This window comes from Acomys russatus, chromosome 3, assembly GCF_903995435.1.
Source record: "Acomys russatus chromosome 3, mAcoRus1.1, whole genome shotgun sequence".
NCBI lineage: Eukaryota > Metazoa > Chordata > Mammalia > Rodentia > Muridae > Acomys > Acomys russatus.
The window spans coordinates 57,745,390-57,769,400 of NC_067139.1; the positions used below are offsets into that span (position 1 = coordinate 57,745,390).

A 24,011-nucleotide genomic window follows, 5' to 3' on the forward strand; every position below is an offset into this window, starting at 1 on the left:
ACTGACCCACATCTGGTCTCCAGAAACTGCTGTGTCTTCTGGAAGGCTTGCTTATATTTGTGAAGTACATGAGAATAATGCAGCAGGCATGGCGTGACATTTTTTTTTAATACCATAACTGTCCTTCGGATACAACAGCATGCCAAAGGGACAACAAAGCAAAGCCACCACTGAAACCACATGAAATCTTTTTGGATAGAGAACACTCTAGATGGTATATGGAGGTCATCTCTGATACACAATGAAGACCAGTGAAAGGGTCTGACCCTCGGCATGGCCTCTATCCTAATGTTCTCTGGCTATTACAGGCCATAGACAAGAGGAGGAACTATACTTTGAAATTTTATTTATTTTTATTTTATGCATATGGATGTTTTGCCTACATGAATGTGTGCTGTATGCATGCAGTGCCAGAGGCAGCCAGAAGAGGGTATCATATCCCCTGGAACTGGAGTTACAGATGGCTATAAGCCTCCATATATGTTCTGGGAATAGAACCTGGGTCCTCTGGAAGAGCAGCCAGTGCTTGTAACCTCTGGATGATTTATTCAGCCCAAGAACTACTTTTATAATTAATGAAACCATGGGAATTTCAGAGTCCAGTCAGTGATCCAGAATTTAAACACGCTTACTAGGCTTGCAAATTGTCTGCATTATCATCCTCTCTGGGAGATTATCCCAGGAAAGCCTAGAATGCTGTCTTTGAAGGGTGGTACCCAACTTCCCCTTGACCTCTATCATTTTACAACTCTTAGGAAAATGCTTGGGTATGGATTCACTCTTTAAGCCCTGGCCATGAGAGGGTTCTCTGGCCAGACTAATGTGGCAGGACAGGACTGGGGGCTGGGGGTGAGGTGAACAGAGCCTAAGGGTCTTTGTGCCCTTGTCCGACTTTTGGGTGTGAGGTTGTGGGAGGAAACCCTTTCACTGGTCGTGAACAGAGTCAAATGGACAACACTGCAAACATGCATGACTGTGAGTTGTGGGAAAGAAATGACTCGGACTGGACAGAAAAGAGATTACCTTTTGAGCCTGAGGGAGCTGAAGAAGGGGGAGAAAGACAAACAAAAAGAAAAAAAAATAGCGTTATATACACAGTTAATTGTAAAACATCATTGAGTTGCCACTGGCAAATGCAAAAACCAAAACAAGGAGGAAAATGAAGGAAATAAGATCAATCTCAGGTCACTTTTCAAGTTTAAGCCATAGCACAGGTTACTCAATGCACTGTCCAAATCTGTGGCACCAACAGATACTCTGGAATGTTACATCCATAGTTTGGGAATGTCCACAAACCAAAGCAGTGGGACAATCTCCTATAGAACTGGCCCTGAGGCACTTCTGTCCAGACGGCCAAGGACACAGCTCCAGGCCCAACTCCTTCCTCCTACAGACCCTACAGGCTGGGAAAGGCTTTCTGGAGGTGGTTGTTACAACTATAAGGAGTGGGAAACAAGGAAGAAGAGCTGTTGATGTCAAGTGGGTAGAGGTTAGGCATGATGGTAAACACACTAAAGTACATGATGACCCCTGCATATAGGATACCACATGAGAACCCACAGCAGAGACTTACCCAGCCCATACCTCAACAACACCAAAGCAGAGGACTCCTGCTATCCATAAAGGTAAGCTTGTCAGAACAATGTTCTGATTTTAAGGGCAATTCTCCTCACTTGGCAGTATATTAACTATTCCTTTTATTGGTGGTTAAGGAAGCATAAAACAGGTTTGTGCACGTAAAATAAAGCGTATATATGCAGAACAATGAGAAAACAGTCAATCCATAAAACAAGACACAACAGCTTCGCCAATGGTACAAGTAAGGAACTGAAATTAACAGGTAAGCAGAAAAAAATGAACCAAATGCATGCTATGTATTGTCTATTTTCCCATATTGAAATCCTGGTTTCATGCCACTGCACTGTGGCTGCCATTTTACATGTGGTCCTTTGAAAGGCACGTTTCCAATCTGGAATGGGATTATCGTTATCCCTGTAATCAATAACCCATATAGGGATTACATCACTAGGAAGACTCAACTTTTCATCACATAGACTAACATTTTTGAGGGTGAAATTGCCACCAGCCACTATAATCAATCCCTTTATCTGCATTATCCCATTAAATCTCATGACTCAATGCCAAGCACTTCCAACCTTCAGGTGAAAATGAAATGGAAACTAGAGGTGCCTCATGGTTCATAAATTGTGGCTGGAAGCTGTACTGTCAATCCACAATGGATAAAGACCCTTAAGACTTTTGAATTGTCCCTGCAGCTCACCATCTCTCTAAACTAAATCCAGAAGTTGGAAAAGAGGCAAGATAATGCAATGAGACCCATTAGCTAGGGTCCCCACTTAGTATTCTGCCTTTATGCTTCTCTTTATTTTGGAGCTACAGATGGAGCTTAGACGAGGGTAGAAAGGATTAAGCCAAAGGAAAATGACTTGGACTTGAGACATAGCTCCCCAGCAAAAATGAGAATGTTTATAAAAAGCACATCAGGAAATCCTCACCACTCCACTTCCAACTCTACTCCCAAAATGCTGCCCCTGTTTAATAAGAGAAGAGCCTAAGCGTGTATCTGTGATTCTATCCTTCTCAGTAGGGCTATAGCTACAAGAAAGGAGAGCTGACAAGATGGCTCAGCAGTAAAACTGCCTGCTGCCAAGGCCGATGACCTTAGTTCTATCTCCAGGACCTCCTTGGCAGAAGAGGGAAAAAACCCTACTTTTAGCAGTTGCCTTCTGACTTTCAGACACATACCATGACCCACCTACCCACCCCTTATGCCCACACAAAACAAAATACGTATCAAACATCTTTCATGCAATGAAAAAGAAACCTGGGGCACAAACACTGTAGGGTGAAGAATCCTTTGCATTTGTGCCATGAAATGTACAGAGGTATGACAAAGTAATAAGTAAATGAATGTCCACATGGAATCCCAGAGAGGCTGTGGGGTTTACTGGCCACTGACAGAAGCTGCCCTTTCTTCTTTCATGAAGCTTCGTCTGGTTTAGACAGGAAACAAGCCTCCAAAAGAGACACCCACTTAAGAGAGGCTGGGAAAGAAAATAAGAGAGTAGGCCTTTGTGGTGATGTCCTCAGTTTAAGACTAGCCTCAAACTCTCCACAAAACATGGACTTGCCTCAAAAAATAACTCATGAGAACAAAGAGCAGCTTTCGCATTGGCGCATTGGGTTAACATAAATTACAGTTTGCTATGCCCTAAGCAGGTTGGCCCCCAGGAAGGCGCTTCAGAATAGAACAGGACAGATTTAGATCAGCTCATCTGTAGCCACAGATGCTACATGTGGGAGTAGGTACCCCCAACCCTCAGTCACCTAGCATTCACAAATAACATGTAGAGCCCGGGGCTGGGAAGCAGATCAGTGAACCACTAGGTCTGTCTTAGCTTCTTACTGGATATCCAAGGTCAATGCTATCTGGTCTTTGGCTAGTGGGCTATATTAAAGAAAAGGGGAGTGGGATCAGAAGATGGTTGAAGGATGGGTCAGATCTTGGCTTGCCAGTATGCTTGACTCAAGAACTCTGATTGCCTAGAGAACAACTGTCTTCAGGCAGAGTTGAAAAGGACTCTGATGTTTGAGGTCCACGAGAAAGATTATCATAGGCCATTAGCAACCCATACCATAGACCAACATCAAGGAAATAGTCCTGCACATGATGACCGCTTAAGGTCTCATTTCATCTTTCTTTTTAGTTCTGAGTAATTAACAATTGACAGATAGGTTTTTACATCACTATCCCTTGTTGGGTATCCTTCAGACTGTAGAGATGAGATCTATCCTGTGTCTGCATCTGGCATTCTTGCCCCTATGAATTATACTCTCCTTGTAAAACCAGAAGTCTCATCACTAGACAGACCAGGGTTAAAACCAGGATAAGAAAACTAAGGGACCTGCCTTTAATCTCCATTTCCCAACACCACATGTTCATAAACCAAACTGATGCCTTTCAAGGGAAGAAAAATATTTTCTTCTAGAACAGACAGGAACCTCTTGGATTCTTATATGGGATATACACACTTATGTACAGGTGCGATAATCTTCCTGCCCATAAATATGCATCAGGCAAAGCTGGAAGCATCTCTTTTTCATAGGGCCATGGAGGGACTTGACTCTTTCCACACTGTGGATGATGTTTTCCACAGAGTCTCCTTGTTGAACATGGCTTTCCATGGGCCTGCACATTAGTAGGAGAGATTGGGTGCAGGGGAGACTTCCTGTGAGTCCTCATACTGGAACATGGAAAGACTCAGACTGTGTCTATCAGGAGAGGAGGAGAAGAGGACAGTGAAGAGCAAGTGACAGAAATAATAGTGGCAGGCTGGCTTATGTGACATTCTCCAGGGGTCAGATGCTTGGCTAAATGCCAGCTGTATCTCTTTTTGTCTTTATGTGGGTCAGATATTAATATCCGTTTCCATTCACAGATTGGGAAAGATACAGCATTTAGAATAGTCAAGTACCTCCCCATGGTCACTGTTCTGGTTTCCATGCTGTTGCTCTCATAAAACACCCTAACCAGAAACATCTTAGGCAAGGGAAGAGCTTATTTCAGCTTACAGGATAGAGTCCATCATTGATGGGAGTCAGGAGAGGAACTAAGTGGGAACTTCAAGCAGAAGCTAAGGAAGAGGTCCAGCTTAACTAGTTTTCTTAGATAGCTCAGGACTACCTTCCCAGGGAATGGCACCACCCACACTGGGTTTGGCTGTCCTATGTCAACGAACAATCAAGAAAGTCCCCATAGATATTCTCACAGGAAAATCTGATAGGAGAAATCACTCAAACAAGACTCCCTTCTCAGGATACTCTAGGCTGTGTAAAGTTGATAACTGAAGTTCACCATGACAATCACCCAACCTCAAAATGTTGATGCTCAAAGCCCAGTCTATGTCTCCCAACCTTTGATAGAACCAGTAGGGTCACAGCAGTTTCTCACGAACATTAAACAGAGCTAGTACCAACCCAATTGCCTGAAGACTTTGGGGACCTAACTTATCACATGAACATCGCCCATATGTGGAAAGGGAGATGAAAATCTTGGCCCTATTCCTTATGGAGGAGTCTAAATGGAGTCCACCAAACTCTTTAGCACACCATTGTGTATTTGATGCATCATGATGGGTATTAACATGCCTTCTGTTGTCACAGATGTTCACACATGCTCTTCTCTTATCCTAGAACCCTTCCTCATATCCTTCCTCCTGAGCCTGGAAAATACATACTCCTCAAGATGTTACATGGCATCTTCCTCCAGGCTTAAAAAATTTCCTTCAGGAGGGAGGGGATGGGAATCACAAGGCCTGGGAAATAAACTCAAAGGTCTTAGGAAGTTCATGAAATTGGCAAGATCTACAATTCTTCTCTCCAAAGTTATGGGACATTGTAAACAGCTGCTGGAGAGAGAAGACACCTCTGACTTGTCAAGCTGCCTCCAAATCATATAGTGTTCCATGAATACAGCTTTTGTGAGCTTTTGCCCATCCTTTGGTGGGCTTTTTGGTTATGTAGCTACCTTTATGTCACTCATGATCTTGGTAAGTAACTCCAATAGACTCACAAGTTCTCCAAGTTTGACTGTATTGAAATGGTTACTTGTATCTATCATTGGTTGTGTATTTGGGACAAGCATATCTTTGTTCTCAACTCTCTAGAAAAAGTGATACACTGCCAGTTGTGTCACTAGTTCACGGAAGCCTTTCTAAACTCTCCGTCATCTAACACATTACATTATACACACTGCCAGTTGTAGTAATTACCATGTTTTCATTTTTAGCAACAGAATTCCAAATCTTAGCAAGACTTTGTGACCCTCATAGACAGATATGGTTAAGTGATTTCAGCTGTGGTCAGTGAGGTGTGCCTTAATGTGGCTTTTCTAGCTGGTGCCTTTAAAAGGAATTGTTCCATCCTACTCTCACAAAGGTAGATGCGATAGAGGCTTTCTTGAGGATGGGAGGTTATTTTAGGATGTTGTGAACAGAAGAGGTGTGATTATTATAGCTGTGGCATGCTAGCCACTATTTAAAGTGCCTCTCTTCTGTTTACTAAATAAAAACTCACATAATCTTATTGAGTAATCTATATTATAATCCCAGCCAAAGGATGAAACTACAAGATCACATAGCCGTGTAACAGCGAAGACAGTCTGCTCAGTAGGTTTTTTTGCTTTGTTTTGTTTTTGTTTTTGTCAACTTGGCACAAGCTAGACTTATCTAGGAAGAAGAACCTCAACTTACAGAATGTCTCCATACAGCTTGCCCGCTGGAAACACCATAGGGCATTTTCCTGATTAGTGGTTGATGTTGGCAGACCCAGCCCCCAGAGGCAACTCTAACCCCTGAGCAGGGGGTCCTGAGTTGTGCAAGGAAGCAGGCTGAGCAAGCCATGAGGAGCAAGCCAGTAAGCATCACCCCCTTCATGGCCTCTGCTTCAGTTCCTGCCTCCAGGTTCCTGCCTTGAGTTCTTTCCCTGGCTTCCCTAAACTTCAAAGTTTAAGGTGAAATGAAATGAACCCTATCACCACAAGTTGCCTTTGACTATAATGTTTATCACAACAATAGAAACCCTAAGACAGATGAGTTCTGAGGAGGTCAATGAAATGGTCACTGAAGCAGGCAGAGAGTGGAACGTGCATGGCCCTGGTGGAGAAGGCAGGCAGTGGTCTGTGAGAATCAGGAGGACATGGTGGGAATTAGTAAGAAAGGAGGAATATTAGGAATGCCTCTGAGGTTTTTTGAAATAGATACATTTTTTTTTTAAGTGATACTACTATTTACTGGTATGCTGGTGGCTGTGAGGAAATCATATTTTAGGAAAATACTATAAGTTCCATTTTTAAATGTTTTTTGGGTTTTTTTTTTGTTTTGTTTTGTTTTGTTTTTTTGAGGCAAGGGTTTAGTATGATGACCTAGCTAGCTGTCCTGGAACTCATCATTTAGATCAGGCTGACCTCAGACTCACAGAGGTCCATCTGCCATTGCCTCCTGAGTTCTGGTTTTAAAAGTGTGCACAACCATTCCCAGCTCCCAGAGCTCAGTTTTATTTAACACTGACATGAAGTTAAGATCCCTTGGTCTTGCAGAAGGAACAGGAGGGTAGGCAGGTGCAGAGACAGGGCTCTAGCCCACAAATGCCCTTGGTTTCTATGGCTAAGTCCACAAAGTCCCTTGAGAGGTGATCCTGGCAGAGGAGTCCTGTATTTTGGAGACTGTTCACTCACTGGTGGTCTGTGCACTAAGGTGGAGTCTGTGAATGAGAAGCAAGGGGTGAGGCAAACAGGGCTCACAGAGGCCAAGTCCTGACGCTATGATAATCAAGTGCTTTTAAATGCGCCATTCTGTCCTGAGGAGACAGGCGTGCCTATGTTCCAACTCCTCTCCTGCATTTCATTTCTATCTCAGAGTTTCAGAGTCTCTTGGGGGTGACTGCAGGGACAGCCATCGCTCTAGTTCAGTGAAGTTCCAGAGTTGACTAGCCTCTATTCCCCCCCCCCCCCAAATAAAACCCCAGTAAATATCTATTGATCAAAACAACACATGTCACTAGACAATACGTAAAGATGAAGCGAGAAACAAAGCATTTTCTTGCCAACTGTCTTTTTAAAAGCCTGGTCTACATATGCTGATTCCATTTGCGGAACTGGCCCACTGCCTAAGGTCTTATGAATGAGTGATAAGTCCCTGCTTGCTGCAAAGGTTCAGTGTGCTCATTTCCCCCCCTGTGTGGATGCTTGCATTTATAACCACCATTCCTCTGGACTGGGCAATGTGGAGAAAGCTCCTAGCTCCTCTGCAGAGCAAAGTAAAGGTGTGCGGATTGGTTTGGCCTCTTAACCTGTAGCAAGGAGGGCACATTCTCTAGAGAGCTAAGATTTGGTACTACTTCTTCTGTCCGCCCGCGTCCATTTCTGTCACCCTCTGATCAGCCACCATTGCTGCTTATCTGGCCTCCTCAGTTGCACTCTGACTCCTGAATCCTGATCCCCCTAATTCTTTACTTTGCATTCAAAATGACCTCAAAGTATAAGCCTGATACTTGTCAGCTTTGTTCAGGTTTCATAGGTGTCACACCAAATCTTTACATGGTCCTTTCTTAGGCTGGAGCTTTAACCCTCACCCCATGCTAATGCTCAGACCTCCTCACGGAGCCCCCCCTTGTCATCCACTCACATCTACTCTCTGAAGGCCCCTCCTCTGAAATCTGTCCCCGCTCTCTACCCAAGTGTCTTTCTATGCCACCAGCCTGCATCATCTCGGTGAGCACGCAGTGCATTCTGAGCTTCTCCTGTTCTCTTGCAAAGTTGTTATTATTACCTCTCCACATAAGAATTCAGGACTCATCCAGGGCCCAGATCTAGCCGAGTCACTAGTGTAGCTCTAAGGGGTAGACAGACCTGTGCCTGGGCGTGCATTCAGCATCGTCATTAGAGGGCAGAGACTGGAGAAGAAAGAAAATAGAAAACAGATCAGAGAGAGAGAGAGAGAGACAGACAGACAGACAGACAGAGACAGAGAGAGACAGAAGAAAAAAGACAAAAGATACAGGATGGAGGAGGGGGAGGGAAAAGGAGAAAAGATAGACAAGAGGAAGGAAGAAAGGGAGGAAAACAGAAAGGGGAGATGAAGAAATCAAAGAAGGGGAAGAATAGAGAAAAAAGGGAGGGAGGAAGGAAAGAAGGAGAATAGGGAGGGAAGGAAGGAGGGAGGGAGGGAGGGAAGAAGGCCTTGTCATTTGACATACCAAGTTATCAAACACTACCTCTACCACTTCTGAGACATGAGAGCCTGGGAAACAGTCATCTCTACACTCCAGATCTCTCATCTGTAAGACTACTGTAATGGCACTATTTGTGGAACTTATATGACGCCTCCATGGGACACAGTACATCGTCAGTCTCTACAGAGGCAAATAGCCCGTAATAGTTTTCTTTGATCACTGTTATTTATACCTTGATATTGCAGCATTCAAATATCTCATGGTTTGTGCCAACCTAGAGTCTGAGAGGTCACAGTCACTGAGGCACTGTGTCAGATGAACTCACAGGTCTGGTATCCACAGCAACCCAGACCATCACTTCATGCTATGGCATGGGTATGTAAAGAACCAATAGCACTTGCATAAGGACACCAGGTAGCAAACGACTCTTACAGTGGACATACTTCTCTGTGTTCAGTATCCGGCTTCTTTCATGCACACTGTCACTGTTCCCAGAGCCAGCATCTAGTGGACCGTGATCATACGTTCATGCACTAGCTTGGTACTTTCTCTTGGCTCTGGCCACAGTGATTGGCTCAGATGAAGATATGATCCAACCTCATCTCATCCTCTTATAGAATAAGAGCTACTTCCATCCCTTTAGGACCCCCTTTTCCCCCTCCCAACTAGACTCTGAAAAGATGAACAGCTAGGGAGAGAGAGAGTATCAAATGGGCCTGAAAGTACAACCAATACCCGGCAGGTGGGCACATGACAGGAGGAATTTAGAACAGCAGTGCCAGTGAGCTCCACACCAACCACTTGGCATGAGCCACTGGAGTGGCTGAGTTTTTAATCACTGGAACCTTGTAGCTGGCCATCGCTAGGTACACATCATAGCAAACTGGCTAGATTTCCCATTGACACATTGAGGGACTCAACCAAATATTTAGCTTCAAATGTATTCAAGGGTGATTTCCTTAAAAGATTCCCAACACTATGCATGTAATTTCCTTGCAAACACATGGAGCATTTCATTTCCAAATGTCTGGAAGGTAGTCTGGTTATGCGATGCTGGTCAGGAATAGGAAGTGTTTCTCTGACAGTGGACTACTCTCTCCACCCAACATTTCCTCTCCAGATTCTCAAGGTTGGTACTCTGGCACCTACTTGAACTGGCCTTTCTGGTCTCACAGATTCAAACTAACTCTTGTCCTATAGTAGTAATGAAGACGGAAGAAGAAAATGCAAACAGTGGTAGGCATAGATAAAACTGCAGAGGGAAAACAAAAGTGGAAACAAAACCAGGATTAAACAAGCAAACAGCTATGGCTAAGTATTCTACTTTAACATTACTCAAATTTCTGTCCTGATTCTTGACACATATCTCAACCTCTGCTGGAAAGACCCATAGGGAAAACAGTCTCTTTCCCAGATATTTTTGCCTTTTTAAAGCTCAGGTATTATATTACCAAACCAAATATAATTTAATGGTTCTTCAACATATAGTTTATGGTACAGGTGGCAATTATTTTTTTTTCTGACAGTATGTTTAAATTTTTTAAAAACGATAGAAAGACCATTGTAATATCACACACACATACACACACACACACACATGCATACACACATATATATTGTGCACGGTTTCAAGAATTAAACAAGTAATGCATATTCACTGTAGATAAGCACAAATGAAACTGGAGAGACAGCTCAGTTGGCAAAGTGCTTGCTGTACAGCATCAGGACCTGATTTCAGGTCATTTGATCCTACATAAAAAGTGGGGCATGGTGGTGCATTCCAGTAATCCAGCACGAGGGAGGTAAAGTCAAGAGGAGCCCTGGAACTCGCTGGCTGCCTCATCTAACTGAACCCTTAAGCTCCAGGCTCAGTGAGAGACGCCTTCTCAAGAAATAAGGTAGAGAGTAATTGAAGAAAACACACACATACACACACACACACACACATACACACACACACACACACAGCAAATGAGGAAAAGAAGAAAATGTATTTAAATCATCTATGTTGCTAATATCCATGGTTGATCTTAATTAACACGATTAACATGTGAAATGTCAGCATGGTGCTTAAGTTATTTCAATATATAAAATTTGTACTTACTGAATTCCTAACTTTGGCTATCTAGGCTGGTCCTGTCCTGTCATTTATATGAATGACACTGTAATCACCCTTGACTATTAAGTTGTTATACACATGCTCCATCTTTCAAGAGCTTGAATCATTGGCGAAAAGGCACCGTGTGTTTTAGTCCAGATGCTCTCAGGGAAAATGTCCCACCGAAGTCCTTTCTCTTTGATGTTCATTTCACTGCCCCCATACCAGCACTGTATCATCTTAGGGGGAAAAAAGTTTTCCAGTCACATTTAAATACAGATTAGCCGAAAGGGCCTTCCTTGTATTCTAAATGAGTTAAAGACAGGGTATGAAACTTCAGAATTCTTTCGGGGCTAGCTAGCTCACGCCGGTGTAAGTCACGGAGAACAAAACACTGCCCTCCCCATCCCTGAGGAGCAGAACCAGGGGATTCAGCAGAAAGGAGTGGACTGACCATAAAAGGTCAGATTTTTCAAACAAGTTTCAGATGAAATGATCTGGGGTTTTGCTCTAGTCATGATGCCCTGCCTAGTCGAAAGACAAGCCTGCATAAATTATCCACTTGATGGACGACATTTTGGGGGATGCTGGAAAAATGTGGATTATTAATGGGCAGAGCAGAACAATTCTCACGTTACATATAGCTAAGTCTATCAGCAGGGGGAAAGCCCTAGACAGCTCGCTCGTTATAACATTCTAATATTTCTCACAATAAGAAGTTGCTTCTCAGCATGCTTGAACTGTGCATTGTATTGGAAAAAATACGGTTCCAATTAAAATTGTCATTCTTCAGCCTTCTTTGGGTGGTCACCCTGCTTAAAAGCCATCTGACTTGCAGTTCTGGCCATGTGGGGGATAGAGGTTGGTAGAATCAAATAGACATTTGGCAAACTCCAGATAAAATTACCACCATGGTGGATTGGTGATTCCAGGAATCCTTGTGGCCAGCCATGGCTCAAACATCAGGATCATCAGCCATATTGACTGGGGCAGGGAAGCTCTCTTCTGCAGCCTTTCCTTCTAGAAAGATCTGGACAGGATGTGAACCCACTCAGACCTCCTCCTGAACTCCCACCCTACCAGTGTCACTTTTCAACAATGTGACGGCTTCCAGTTGGAGGCTCTGCTGGTTTTAATTAAAACTTAATTTGCAAAAATGTTTCATAATTTATGCATGTCATGTAATTCCTCTGAGAAGATGAAGTGGGGGCCAACTCCGAGCCATATAAGGAGACAGTTGCAAGAAAGGAATGGCGTGTAGGAAGGGAAGTACTGAGAGAAGCACAGCAGAGGAAGCACTGATGTTTTCTTTCAACCTCCCGTTACTGGTATCTGTAGCCACTCAGGAGGGGTGTGGGCATTGCTGCTGGTGCGCTGAGAGCTGATGTGGCAGGTGAAGAGCCACCAGGGACCAGCAATGGCCAGAGTGACGTCACAAGGAGAGTCCCACCAGAAGAAAAGGGGACGATGAACTTAAACTCTCCACAATAGATGAGTCAGTTCCTAATATCCCCCAGAAAATGAGGCATTAAAAAGATCTCTCAGAAGAAAATTAATGAAAACTCAAGATTCTGCCGTGAAAAAAAAAAAAATTACTTTGGTCGACAGATGTCTTCTGCAGAAACCAGACAATCTGTTGGACCACAGAGAAATCAACAGAGTTAACTTAACTGGAAACAGTGAACCCTGAAGAAAGATGACCAGAAAGATACTCCGAGTCCCAAGTCACATTCTTCTTTAATGTGAAGAGTTTTTCAGTTACCCTCCATGTGTTCAATGAGAGGAACAGGCGGGGTTTGCTACAGAAAACAAACATGAAAGGGGCCAGCAAAGAAGAACTAAAAATCAAGCTATATACTACAAAGAAAGGGGCACAACTCACAGATATATATTTAAGCAAAAACATAGTAAGCTATGTATCTCATATACAAAACCAAACTAGTAGCTTGGATCAAGTTCAATCCCTGGCATTTCTGCTATGATGTGACACCTATCAGAAACCACACATTTGGATCTGGAGAGATGGCTCTGCAGTTAAGAACACTGGATGCTCTCCCAGAGGATCCCGATTGATTCCCAGCACCCACATGACAGCTCACAATCATCTGTCACTTCAGTCCCCAAGGGGTCTGACATCCTCTCCTGGCTTCCAAGAGCACTTCACACACATGGTACACATACACACATACAAACAAAACAGCTATACACATCAAACATAAAAGTAAAGTAGCCAAAAGATATCTCACCTTCCTCGAATATCACACACCCAAAATAAAAGGAATTACAAGAAAAATGGGTTCTTAACAGATAACTCAACTCTTTAACAAGTTTATAACACTATTCAAGATCAATAATGACCTTAAATAAAATGTTAATATAATTTAAAATACATGCTAAACTTCCCATTAAAATTTTATATTATTGGGCCAATGAGATAGCTCAGTGGAAAGAGACACTTGTACATGGTGGCCTGATGACTTCAGCCTGATCCCCACACTCCACAAACTGGCAAGTGAGAACTCTAGAGCTATCATATGAACCATGCACATGTGTTGTAGCACACAAGTGCCTGAAACACACATACACATGCACATGAGCACACACACACAAACACAGAATTCATTTCTATATACTTATAGAAACACTTCTGTTTCGTTTTTGCCTTTATACGTCAGTAAATATATTCAATGCTAAAGTTGTTTTTTTCCCAACGCCAATTTTCCTTGGGCCTATAGGAAGTTCTCTGGAGAAGACCGGCTTGTTTTCACTAATTAACAACATTTACAAATGTGGAGTCCGTACCGTAAGGCAGGCTAATGGCTGAGGGCTCTGACTCTATCCTGAAATTCTCAAGATGGCCCTAGGGTACAAATATGACCATCTATATTCCACAAGAGGCAAAACAGATTGATTCTAAAGCCTCACTTTGGCCTGGTAGCACAAGTTAAAAGAAATATACAGTCAGTATTCCCTCAAAAATAACTTTAGTCACCTATTAACGGATAAGAAAGGGACCATACCAATAACCAGACCATCTGCTTGCCCAAGGAGTGGAAGAGAAGCCTGAGCTTCCCTCCAGCCTGCTGACATGAGGCTGCTGGACTATTGCAGATTGATTTGGGTCACGTCTGGACAGGAGAACCCTGTTAACATGCTGAGACTGCTGAGTCTCTCACGCTGCATTTTTCTCCCCTACCCTGTAAGGCTGGGGTTTGGCAGCCCTTAAAGCACACTTTGCCAAACACATGTTCCTATAATTTGAAATCTGTGTGTATTTTCAGTGGAATTTTTTCTTATGGTCTTGATTAATTTACAATTAAATTGTGAATCAGAAAAACTTTTATCAAATGTCTGTGTTTCCCAGTGCCTTCTTACCATTCTGCAGGAGGTTCTTTCACTGGGGAAAGCCATGTCTTATTAGTGGTACTTGGACACAAAGCCCCAAAGAGACAGATGTGCTTCTCAAGTTTCCATCTGAGAGCTACAGGGATCCAAATGCAAAGAACTGAATGGCAACTGCTCTGGTTAGATATGGACATATGTGTATCTTAGGCACAATGGAAGCATCCTTGTCTGATGGAATAACCTAAACTCAATAAGGTTTCCTAGCCTGAGTCTAGATGAACAAGTCCATTGAGTCATTTTAAAGATGACACCAATGAATGCTCTTTTATTTCTAGTTTTTTTTTTTTTTATTTGGGTCGCCATGGAGGAGTAACTCACACTCGATAACCCTGACACAACCAGAAAGTTGGTTGGAGTACATGACACAAGTGTTTCTGAGTCAACAATTAACAGAGACTGTGATATGAAGACAAGGCAAATGAAGCACGTTCCAGTTCTTTTACAGGAACTATTTACAAGAGTGCAGAGAAGGAGGGAGGAGCCCAAGCAGAACTTGGCTGGCTGCGTGCGGTTGAGAATGACTAGATGACAGATCACTGGAGCCGCGTGTTTGGGTTTGCAATGTAGAGCAGTGAAGAAAGAGAGACAGAGAAAGAGCCCAAGATCGATGAAAAAAGTCTATCCTGTTGACTTAAAAAATAAAATGAATATGTCTAAAATAGCATCTGCTGGACTTCTAGCGATGCTCTGAATTCTTATGTTTCGGGGAGTAAACAGCTGATTAGTATTTAGATATAAAATTTAAAAAATGATGAGATTATCAAATATGGATTTGAAAAGAGCAATGCAAAACATCAAAGATTTAAAGGAAAACATGAGCACAATGATTAAAGAAATAAAAATTAAAACGTAATAAAAATCTAAGTGAAAAGAGACCCCTAAAATTGAAAAAGAAATGCACCACTTAAAATTTTTACTTATTTATTTTGAATTTGTATATGGGTACATGATGTGTGCATGTGTATATGCATGTATGTGTGTGCTGAGAGGGGCGGCTTATGTATGTGATTGCAGGCATGCACATGCCACTGCACACACATGGAATGTGGAAGACAACCTCAGGAATCAGTCCTCACCATCTACTTTGTTCATGACAGGGTTGCTTGTCATTTGGCAGTGAGCACACCAGGTTTGCAGGTTGGTGAGACCTCAGGGATTCTCTCGTCTCTGCTTTCTATCTCATCACAAGAGCACTGTAATTATAGATGTACCACTGTACCCAGGTAATACGTGGCTCCTAGGATTTGAACTCTGGTCCTCACACTTGCTCACAAGCATTTTACCCACCAAAACATCTACCTAGCCCCTAGATTTTTGAAAGTCAATGTGCAGACATAACAAATCACTCACTGAACAATAATAAACCTTTGATGAATCTGAAGATACAGGAATAGAAGCGATACCAACTGAAGCAAAGAGAAGAACAAGTAAGCACACTGCAAAAGACCTGCAATATCCAGAAGGACAGTATGAATCAGATAAGCAATTGAAATTCCAGAATAGCTTGGAGCAAGGTGGTGCAGATGACATATCTTAGTAAATAATAGATACGTGGCTTAAATTTGATAAAGATGATTAATATACAAAACTTAATTAACCTCAAGCAAAAGAAACAAAAGCAATACCCAGGTACAATAACATTGTTGAAAGTCAATCTTAACTACAGAATCTGTAAAAAGCAGTGTATTAAAAAAATAGCCTATAGAGTCAGTTAAGAATGATGGCTGACTTTTCAACAAAAGCAATGAAGGCCAGATGAGAATAGAACTGCTGCATTAAACATGTTACTAACACCACAGAAACCTAGAATTCTGTAGTGAACATATCCTCAACAGGAAGGCAAAATTAAAATGTTTTCAGACAAAAAAAATATTGTGAGACAACTCATTGTCAGTCCAACTGCTCTGTAGGGCAAAGTAAAGAAAGATCTCACTGAGGAAAAAAAAAATGACTCTAGGTGGGATGCTAAATCTATACAAAAGACTGGATAGCACCTGAAAGGGAAGATGTGTAGACAAAGGGCTTTGTATCATTTTTAAGTTAACTGTTTTAAGAAAAATGAGACACTGCATGGTGGGGTTTATGACATATGTGGAAGTGAAATATAAGATTACTAGGCAGATAGGATGGAAGGCGTGGTAGGTGTTCTACTGTCTGCTAGGTCGACTATAAGAAAGTGCATCATGAGGGCTTAGAGATATAAATAATTAAAACTAGAGATGCCACTCAGAGAACACAACACATAGGAAGACAGAAGCTGGCGTGGTGAGGCATGCCTGTAATCCTAGTGCTCAGAAGGAAGCAGGAGTGTTCGGAGCCAGCCCGGGGTCATTCAAGGTTAAAAGAGTCTACTGGCTATGGAAGAATACTGATGCCCCGTTCCAAAGCTAACTTCCTTCTTTCAGCCTCTGCATAACTTCCTCCTTTCAGCTTCTGCAGATGTTGTTTAGCAGGTTAGCTCGGGACTTCCCGAGAGACAGTTAGCTAAGATAAGATAGAAACTGTTCCCCTGACCTGATGGTATTATCTGGAGATATTCTTGGGCCCCTCTTACTGCTTAGTTCTTGCCTCCACCCCATATAAGCTTTTGCTTTTGCTTCAATAAACAGACCTTGATAGGAACGCTACTTGGTCTCGCCTCTTTCTTTCTCATCTCATCATTTTAGGTATGGCTCCCCCCCCCCCCCCCCGTGACTGCATAATTACTGGTCCTGCTGGATGGGACACAGGAGTATCAGGAACTCAAGGCCAGCCTGGGCCACCTGAGGCCTGGCCTGGAAAACAGCAATGGTAACAAGCAACAGCAATGAAGGCAAAAAGAAAAGAACAGAGTACCTAAGTATGTAAATAAATGTTTGTGTGTTGCTTTTTATAATTATATATGCTATCTCTCTATATAAATTATTTATAGTGATAATTAGTGCATGTATATTCATGACATGATAAACTTAGATATAATAACACATATATGTGCAAATATGATCACTTATATATATGTTGTTACTTATATAATTTTAAATAGTTATATATTTATATATGTATTATAGATAGCTATAAATATTTGTTACATATATACATATTTGTACATATATCCTTAACACTATAATAAACTTAAGAAGAAAAACAAAAGAGAAGAATATGCATATTTCTATATAAGAATATTATATACTTAACACTAAATAATATAATTGCATAAGTATAAAATAATTAAACAAACAATAATTATGTGGTAGAGATATTTAAATAGATTAAAAAGAAAAATGAAATTTAAATATACTTATTTAAACATATGTATTGAATAAAAACATATGTATGCTAAAGTTAAAAACATATAGAAAGTATGTATTACAGAAGAATAATCAAATAAACAATTTAGGTGCCTATTTACTAGAATAAAACACTGTGTAAATGTCATGACATATTGCCAGAAAAAAGCAGAAAAAAATCATAATGAGAATATAAAGACCATCAATATTTACATATATTCCTAATATGACATATATTATGAAAATATAAAAATTGTCAGAATAAAGACATCAAACTTTCAGTGATGTCACCAGGGCTCTCTCAGTAACTAAAAAAGCCAACTGGTCAGAGGACCAGTGGAGCTATGAAAATACTGAACATTATGAACCAATTTTTAATCTAACTGGCATTTGCAAAACAAAGTACAGACTAATTATAGGATGTACATTCATTCTAAGTCCATAAAAATTGTCCCCAGGAAAGTCCATATGCAGATTAATAAACTATAATCAATAAATTAATAATGACTGAAGTAATATAAGGTGCATTTTCTAAACATGAGTCAAATTAACAGTCAGTGATGAAAATAAACCCAGTAAGATGCAAATATATTTGAAAAGCTGCGCACACCTAACTGACTGAATAGTTATAAAACATCCTAGCCTGTGGGAACCCATGCCAAATTCTGCCATGTCAGAAATCCTGTCCTTAGGCTGTATGCTGCGACCTTCGAGCTGCTGACCTTTAGAGGTCTTGTGTTCTAGGCTATCCTTGGACTATTTACCTTTGAAAGATGTAGGGAAGTCCCAACTTGGAACCACCCAGAGGATCAAGGAAGTTCTTACAGGGAACTACTCAAGAGAACTAGGAAGTTCTACAGGGAGCAATTCAGGCTATTGTATTCTTGCCTGGGGCCTAGGGTGAGTGAGATTAGAATAGAATAGAATAGAATAGAATAGAATAGAATAGAATAGAATAGAATAGAATAGATCCTATTGACTTTCTCTTACTAGTAGGACATTAAATAGAATCTTGATCAGAAATTTCCTGACTTGATTCATTATTTCTTGCGTTTCTGTATCCTACTTTCAATCCCCACTCCCTTTTTCAGGTGAACCCTGATTTGATTTTTCCCACTGGCTGGGACCCGACACTAGCCAGAGCAGTGCTTGCAAAGGAAGCAGAACTGGGGGAGTGGTGCATGTTCACAAAAGCAAGGAGGTTTAACATCAGTAGTCTGTGCTTCTCAGAAAAGGCACCAAGGCGAACACAAATGAGCAGAGAGCAATAAAGACTACAAAGAAAAATGAGTGTGACAGAAAATGGGCAACAATGGAGCAAAAACAGAAGCATCAAAAGCTAGTTTCTTTGAAGATATCAATAGAATTGGAACACGGAATCAATTCCACAAAAGGTCAATATCAGAAATGAGAGAAGTCATCTCTCATAAATTAAAAAAATCAAGACGATAGTGAAAGACTATTATGAAGATCTTTATGCTAATAAATTCAGCTACTTAGAGGAGATGGAAAGATTCCTTAAAATGCAAATCAGCAAAATTGACACAAGAAACATAAAACCTAAATAGCCCTATACCTATAAAAGAAATAAATTCCCCACAAGAAAAGCTCTGGGCTCAAATGGTTTTATGTGAATTCTAACAAATATTCCAAAAGTACAGCAATCTCCCAAAACCTTGTTGTTTTTTTAAAATACATATTTTCTTGACTAATATTACCAGAAATCTGACTGTGTACAAGAAGCAAGCTACAGACTTGCATCCACTTTTAGAGTACAAGCAATAATCTTGAATAATGGCACATGCCCGTAATACCAGCACTAGGGAGGCAGAAGCAGGTGGATTCTGTGAGTTAAGGACAGCCAAGGCTACACTGAGAAACCCTGTCTTGAAAAAAAGAAAACAAAAATAAAATAAAATAAAATGTGTAACCAAACTGAATCAAGGGGTGCATTAAAACACACACACACACACACACACACACACACACACACACACACACACACACACACATGCTATGCTCAAATCTGTTAATTGCAGGAACACAGGGTTATTGTATTGTAATTGGCATCAATTGTTATAATTTGCCACACGTGCCGGTTGTACAGATGGCTGTGTTCCTTTAGTGATTCAATGACAAAGTTTCTACACATAGAACAGGGGTCTAGATTCCCTTAGAATAGGTAAGAATTTGGCAAATGCCTCAATCTAGACAGCATGAGGGGAGTGTAGCACCATGTGGCTTCCCAGGACAAATTACTAAGATGCCACTTATCTCTGCTTTGTTCCTAATACCAGGAGTTATCATGTGAGGAGGCTGCAAGAGTCCATGCAGTGATCACAGAAGGACAGAAAAGGTTGGCCAGAGTAGGTGCTCCCCTTACACATGACATGAGGTCCTAGTCAACAGTACCAAATACCTGATATGAAGCAAAGATGTCTCCAGGTGACACTAGTGCTCAAACACCATCCTTTGATAGGTATAATTTACACACACACACACACACACACACACACACACACACACACACACACATATTACTAAATGTAGTGTGGGTGACAAGCAGCTGCTTTATCTGCAAAGCCACAGCACAGTCCTGGACATGAGAAATGCTCACCAGAGTTACAACCTGGGGCTCTAAGAGGCTTTGGTTACACCATTACCAAGAGTGGTCATGGTTCCTAACTGGTCTTCAGTTACTCCGTTGTTTTTTGAAGGCACTCAAAGTCAAGGTTTAGTGTGCCTGGACCATGGTGCTGCAAACAATGAACTATTATCATTTAGCAAGGAACATGCCCCATGCCTCCATCTGTAAGATTTAAGTAGTTCATAAATGTTGGTCATTTGCCCAAAACTTGATTGAAACACAATCTTTAAATACTGCTCACCAAATGGCTGCAATGATCCAGGAAGTAGTAGCTTAAAACCACTCACCTCTGGTTCCACCTTCACATCACAGGAGATTTCAGGTGGTGCACTAAGTACTTCTGATGCCAGAACAGTATGGCTGACTTGTCTCCTCCTAAGAAGACTTGAGGTAGCCATGATTGGTTGGCCTTTCCTACTGTCTACGGTCTCCACTACATTGCCCCTCCCTACTCAAGCGCCAGTCTTTTCCCACTTTTTAGAAATACCAGTTTATTATCTACAGAGGTACATGTCCTCTAGCACAAAACTTGAATGGGATATCCATAGGAGGAAAGGAAAAAGAGTTTGTTTGGCTTCATTGGCTGCTTTATCTGGGAGGGACCAGCACAGAAGAGCTGTGGTTTGCATGCACAGATTTCTTTCAAGGACAGACCTGGGATTAACCTCTGAGGCTAATGCCATGACTTACTCTCCCTTTAACCAAAAGATAGACATGTGTCTCCCCAAACCTGCTATCTCCATCCTGTTGCCTACTGGTTCAGGAGGAGATGTGAAAGGGGAGTGAGGCCAGAGTGCCAGCCCCCAGGCGTTAGCCAGAATCATGGAGACATGAGGAAAGATGAGCAGGGCTCCCCTAGACAGCATACACTTGTGGCTGTTGGCAACAGTTGTGACATCAAAAGAAAAAGCGAGACTTAGCTGAGACTAGGGTCACATGGAGAAGACAGAGTCAGGAGGTGATGAAAGACAGATTTCTGACATCCTTTGAGCACTTAGATGCAGCACACCTGAAGATAAACTGATACTTTGGTGTCCCAGTGGGATGAGTCAAGACATTCTTAACCATGCACATCTGCCAGAGCTGAATTCCTCTCATTGCCAAGGAAATTTGAGAGACTACGACAACCAGTGCTTGACTACCTATCCATGCCATGCATAGATAGATAGCCCATGCATAGAGCCCATGACTGCTCTGTGGAGCCAAAGAATGTTTTATGCCATGGGTGAACCAAAGAGACTTAATGTGTTCTTGGATCTTGCGCTGTCAGCACCACTGCATAGGAAGAGTCCAAGATGGACACCTCAAATTAGCTGCCTGCTGGCTTGTTCTGATTTCATTTCTGTTGCCATGACAAAACAAAACAAAACAAAACAAAACAAAACAAAACAAAAAACCAACAACAACAACAAAAAACCAACCAAACAAAAATATGTAGGGAAGAAAATGGGTTTATCTGGTTTATAATCCCAGATCCATCATTTCTGGGAAAGGTCATACCACATCCACAGTCCTGAGTAGAGATAAACAAATGCAACCCTAGTGCCTGCTTTCTTGCACTCAGCTAGCGCCCTCCACTCTTATACAGCCCTGGATGCCCTCCCTGCCCAGATAATGGTCCCTGGCATGCATGGGCTGGATGAACTAACAAGGAAGACAATCTCAGAGACATGCACATAGGCCAGCCCGAAGGAGACACGTCCTAGACTGGCACTCTTCCTGGGTTGTAATATATTGTATGCAGGTAGCATTTAAAATTAACTAGCATGTGGTCCTTCCAGGTAGATCTGTGTACCTGGCCATGTTCTGGGAAAATACTGGGGTGTCCCATTACCCAGAGCATGTCACAAACCAAGGGTACTCAGAGCACTACCCAGTGACACAAAGCTGATAGCACCTAGTGGACAAGCACACTGAATGAGAAGAACCCCATAGAAAGATGGCCACATCACCCGCAGAAGTGCTATCAACAGTATGGTCCAGTGCTGGCCTCATAAGGAATTCTCAGGTATTTGCCAGGGAGTGAATGTAGTCTGTAATGACAGTTGTAGTGTGAGGGTCAGGCACCGCCTTCCCCTGTTCCAAAAATAATGGCTTGGTTTAATAAAATCTATCTCCTTTAAAAATTAAAAAGAAAAAAAAAAACCAAATCTGGTTACTTTTGAGACAAGTTAATTAAGTCTCATCTGCCTCAATGTGATTGCCCTCTATTTTAAAGTAGAAAGAGAGAGAGAGAGAGAGAGAGAGAGAGAGAGACAGAGAGAGAGAGACAGAGAGAGAGACAGAGAGAGAGGGAGGGAGGGAGGGAGAGAATTCAAACTGGCAAATTATGTCCTTTTAATTAAATAAACCAACAGCTTTCTCATTCTAATGAGCATAAACTGTTTGCAGAAAAGATTTTATTTAAATTACCCAGAATGATTACTTTAAATGCACAGTTTGGTTAAAAGCTACAGTCATAAATAATTAATTTTTTTCATTTCTAAGAGAATTATGCAAATGTAAGCTGTGAGGCGAACAGCAGCAAGCAGCTAATCACACGTGAAGCAAGCCTGTGCTTTTGTCTTCCTGGCTGCTCTGTCTCCACTTGCCTGTGTCTCCTGGGCTGAGTGAAGGACACATCTATCCTCACTGAGCTCTGATCTAAGGAGCTACACCCAACCATCCAAGATACTACCTCTGAGCTATGGTACAAGAATGAAGGAGGTGGCTACTGCCTGCTGTCCGTCTCCGGATAACGTTGTGTCCTTGTCTTTGCTCAACTCTTGGTGATGAAGGAAATACTGAATTGATTGATCACGACATGTTCCTAAAGTACCTGTCACACACAGGAGTTCTGTTGAGTGGAGAGCACATGGGAAATAAACCTCTTTTCTCAGAACTACCCATATCCCATCCACAGCAGAAAGTTCAACGGGAATACAAAGAAAGGTTAGGTGGTCTCTGGGTAGCCCCTAGGCTGGTAACTGGTCAACAGAAATAAGTCAGCCCGAGGCTCCACAATCTTTCATCTATGCTCACATGCCTAACGAGAGACATAAACCTAGCTCAGCATGGAGGAAAAGCCCCTTCTGCACAATGGGCTGGTGTTGGAAGCCTGCAGAGGACAGAAGCAAGTGCCAGCTCAGCTCCGTGTGGCCCCCAGAACATGGGGCTCAACATGTAAGCAACAGAGAGCTTGAGGGACAAACGGAAAATTGTCTTGCTGCTCTTTCAGCTACACCCTGGGGCCTCAGGGGAGAGGTGGCCAGGGTGACAAGAGAGGCCAGTGTTTGATTCAGAAGGATCACAGGTGAAGAGAGAAGAGGAAAAGATGTCAGAATCCCAAAATGTCCCCAGCCCAACTAGACACTGCCTGGAGGTACCGTTGGGGAAGCTTTAAATTGAGTACTTTCGCTTTTAAATTGAGAACTTTAAGGCTGCTTCTTGCCCTGTTTCCTTACCAGCTCTTGTTTGCATTTTCTTGATGATGCCCATTCTGACTGGGCTAAGATGAAATCTTAAAGTAATCTTAATTTGCATTTCCCTTGCAGTTAGGGGTGTTTGAACACATTAAAAACTAATTATTGTCCACTGGCATTTTTTCTTTAGAGAAATGTGCATTTCACCAGCCTGTTTAGTCATGGTGACCTAGAAAGGAGACCATGAGAGGTGGAAAGGGGAAGTGATGAAAGGGGTTGGGGAGGGCTATAGGACAAACATGGTGGCATGAAAGCAGAAAGGCTACTGAGTGTGGAAGGGCGCCAGGGCAGGGAGATGGAGGACAAGGTAGGGATGAGATGCAAAAGAAGTGAAATACCATAAGAAAACCTAATACCTTGTAGCTAATTTTTAAAGTCAATTT

The 24,011-nt window shown here is 42.0% G+C and overlaps 1 protein-coding gene across 1 annotated transcript in view; it reads right to left on the reverse strand.

Annotated features, from left to right (window-relative positions):
* Cacna2d3 (calcium voltage-gated channel auxiliary subunit alpha2delta 3) overlaps window positions 1-24,011 on the reverse strand; it is an 811,541-nt gene that overhangs the window by 230,182 nt on the left and 557,348 nt on the right. Inside the window, exon 14 of the mRNA XM_051140839.1 lies at window positions 1,024-1,041. Within this exon, the coding sequence (XP_050996796.1) occupies window positions 1,024-1,041 (18 nt within the window). The remainder of the gene's footprint in view (window positions 1-1,023; window positions 1,042-24,011) is intronic.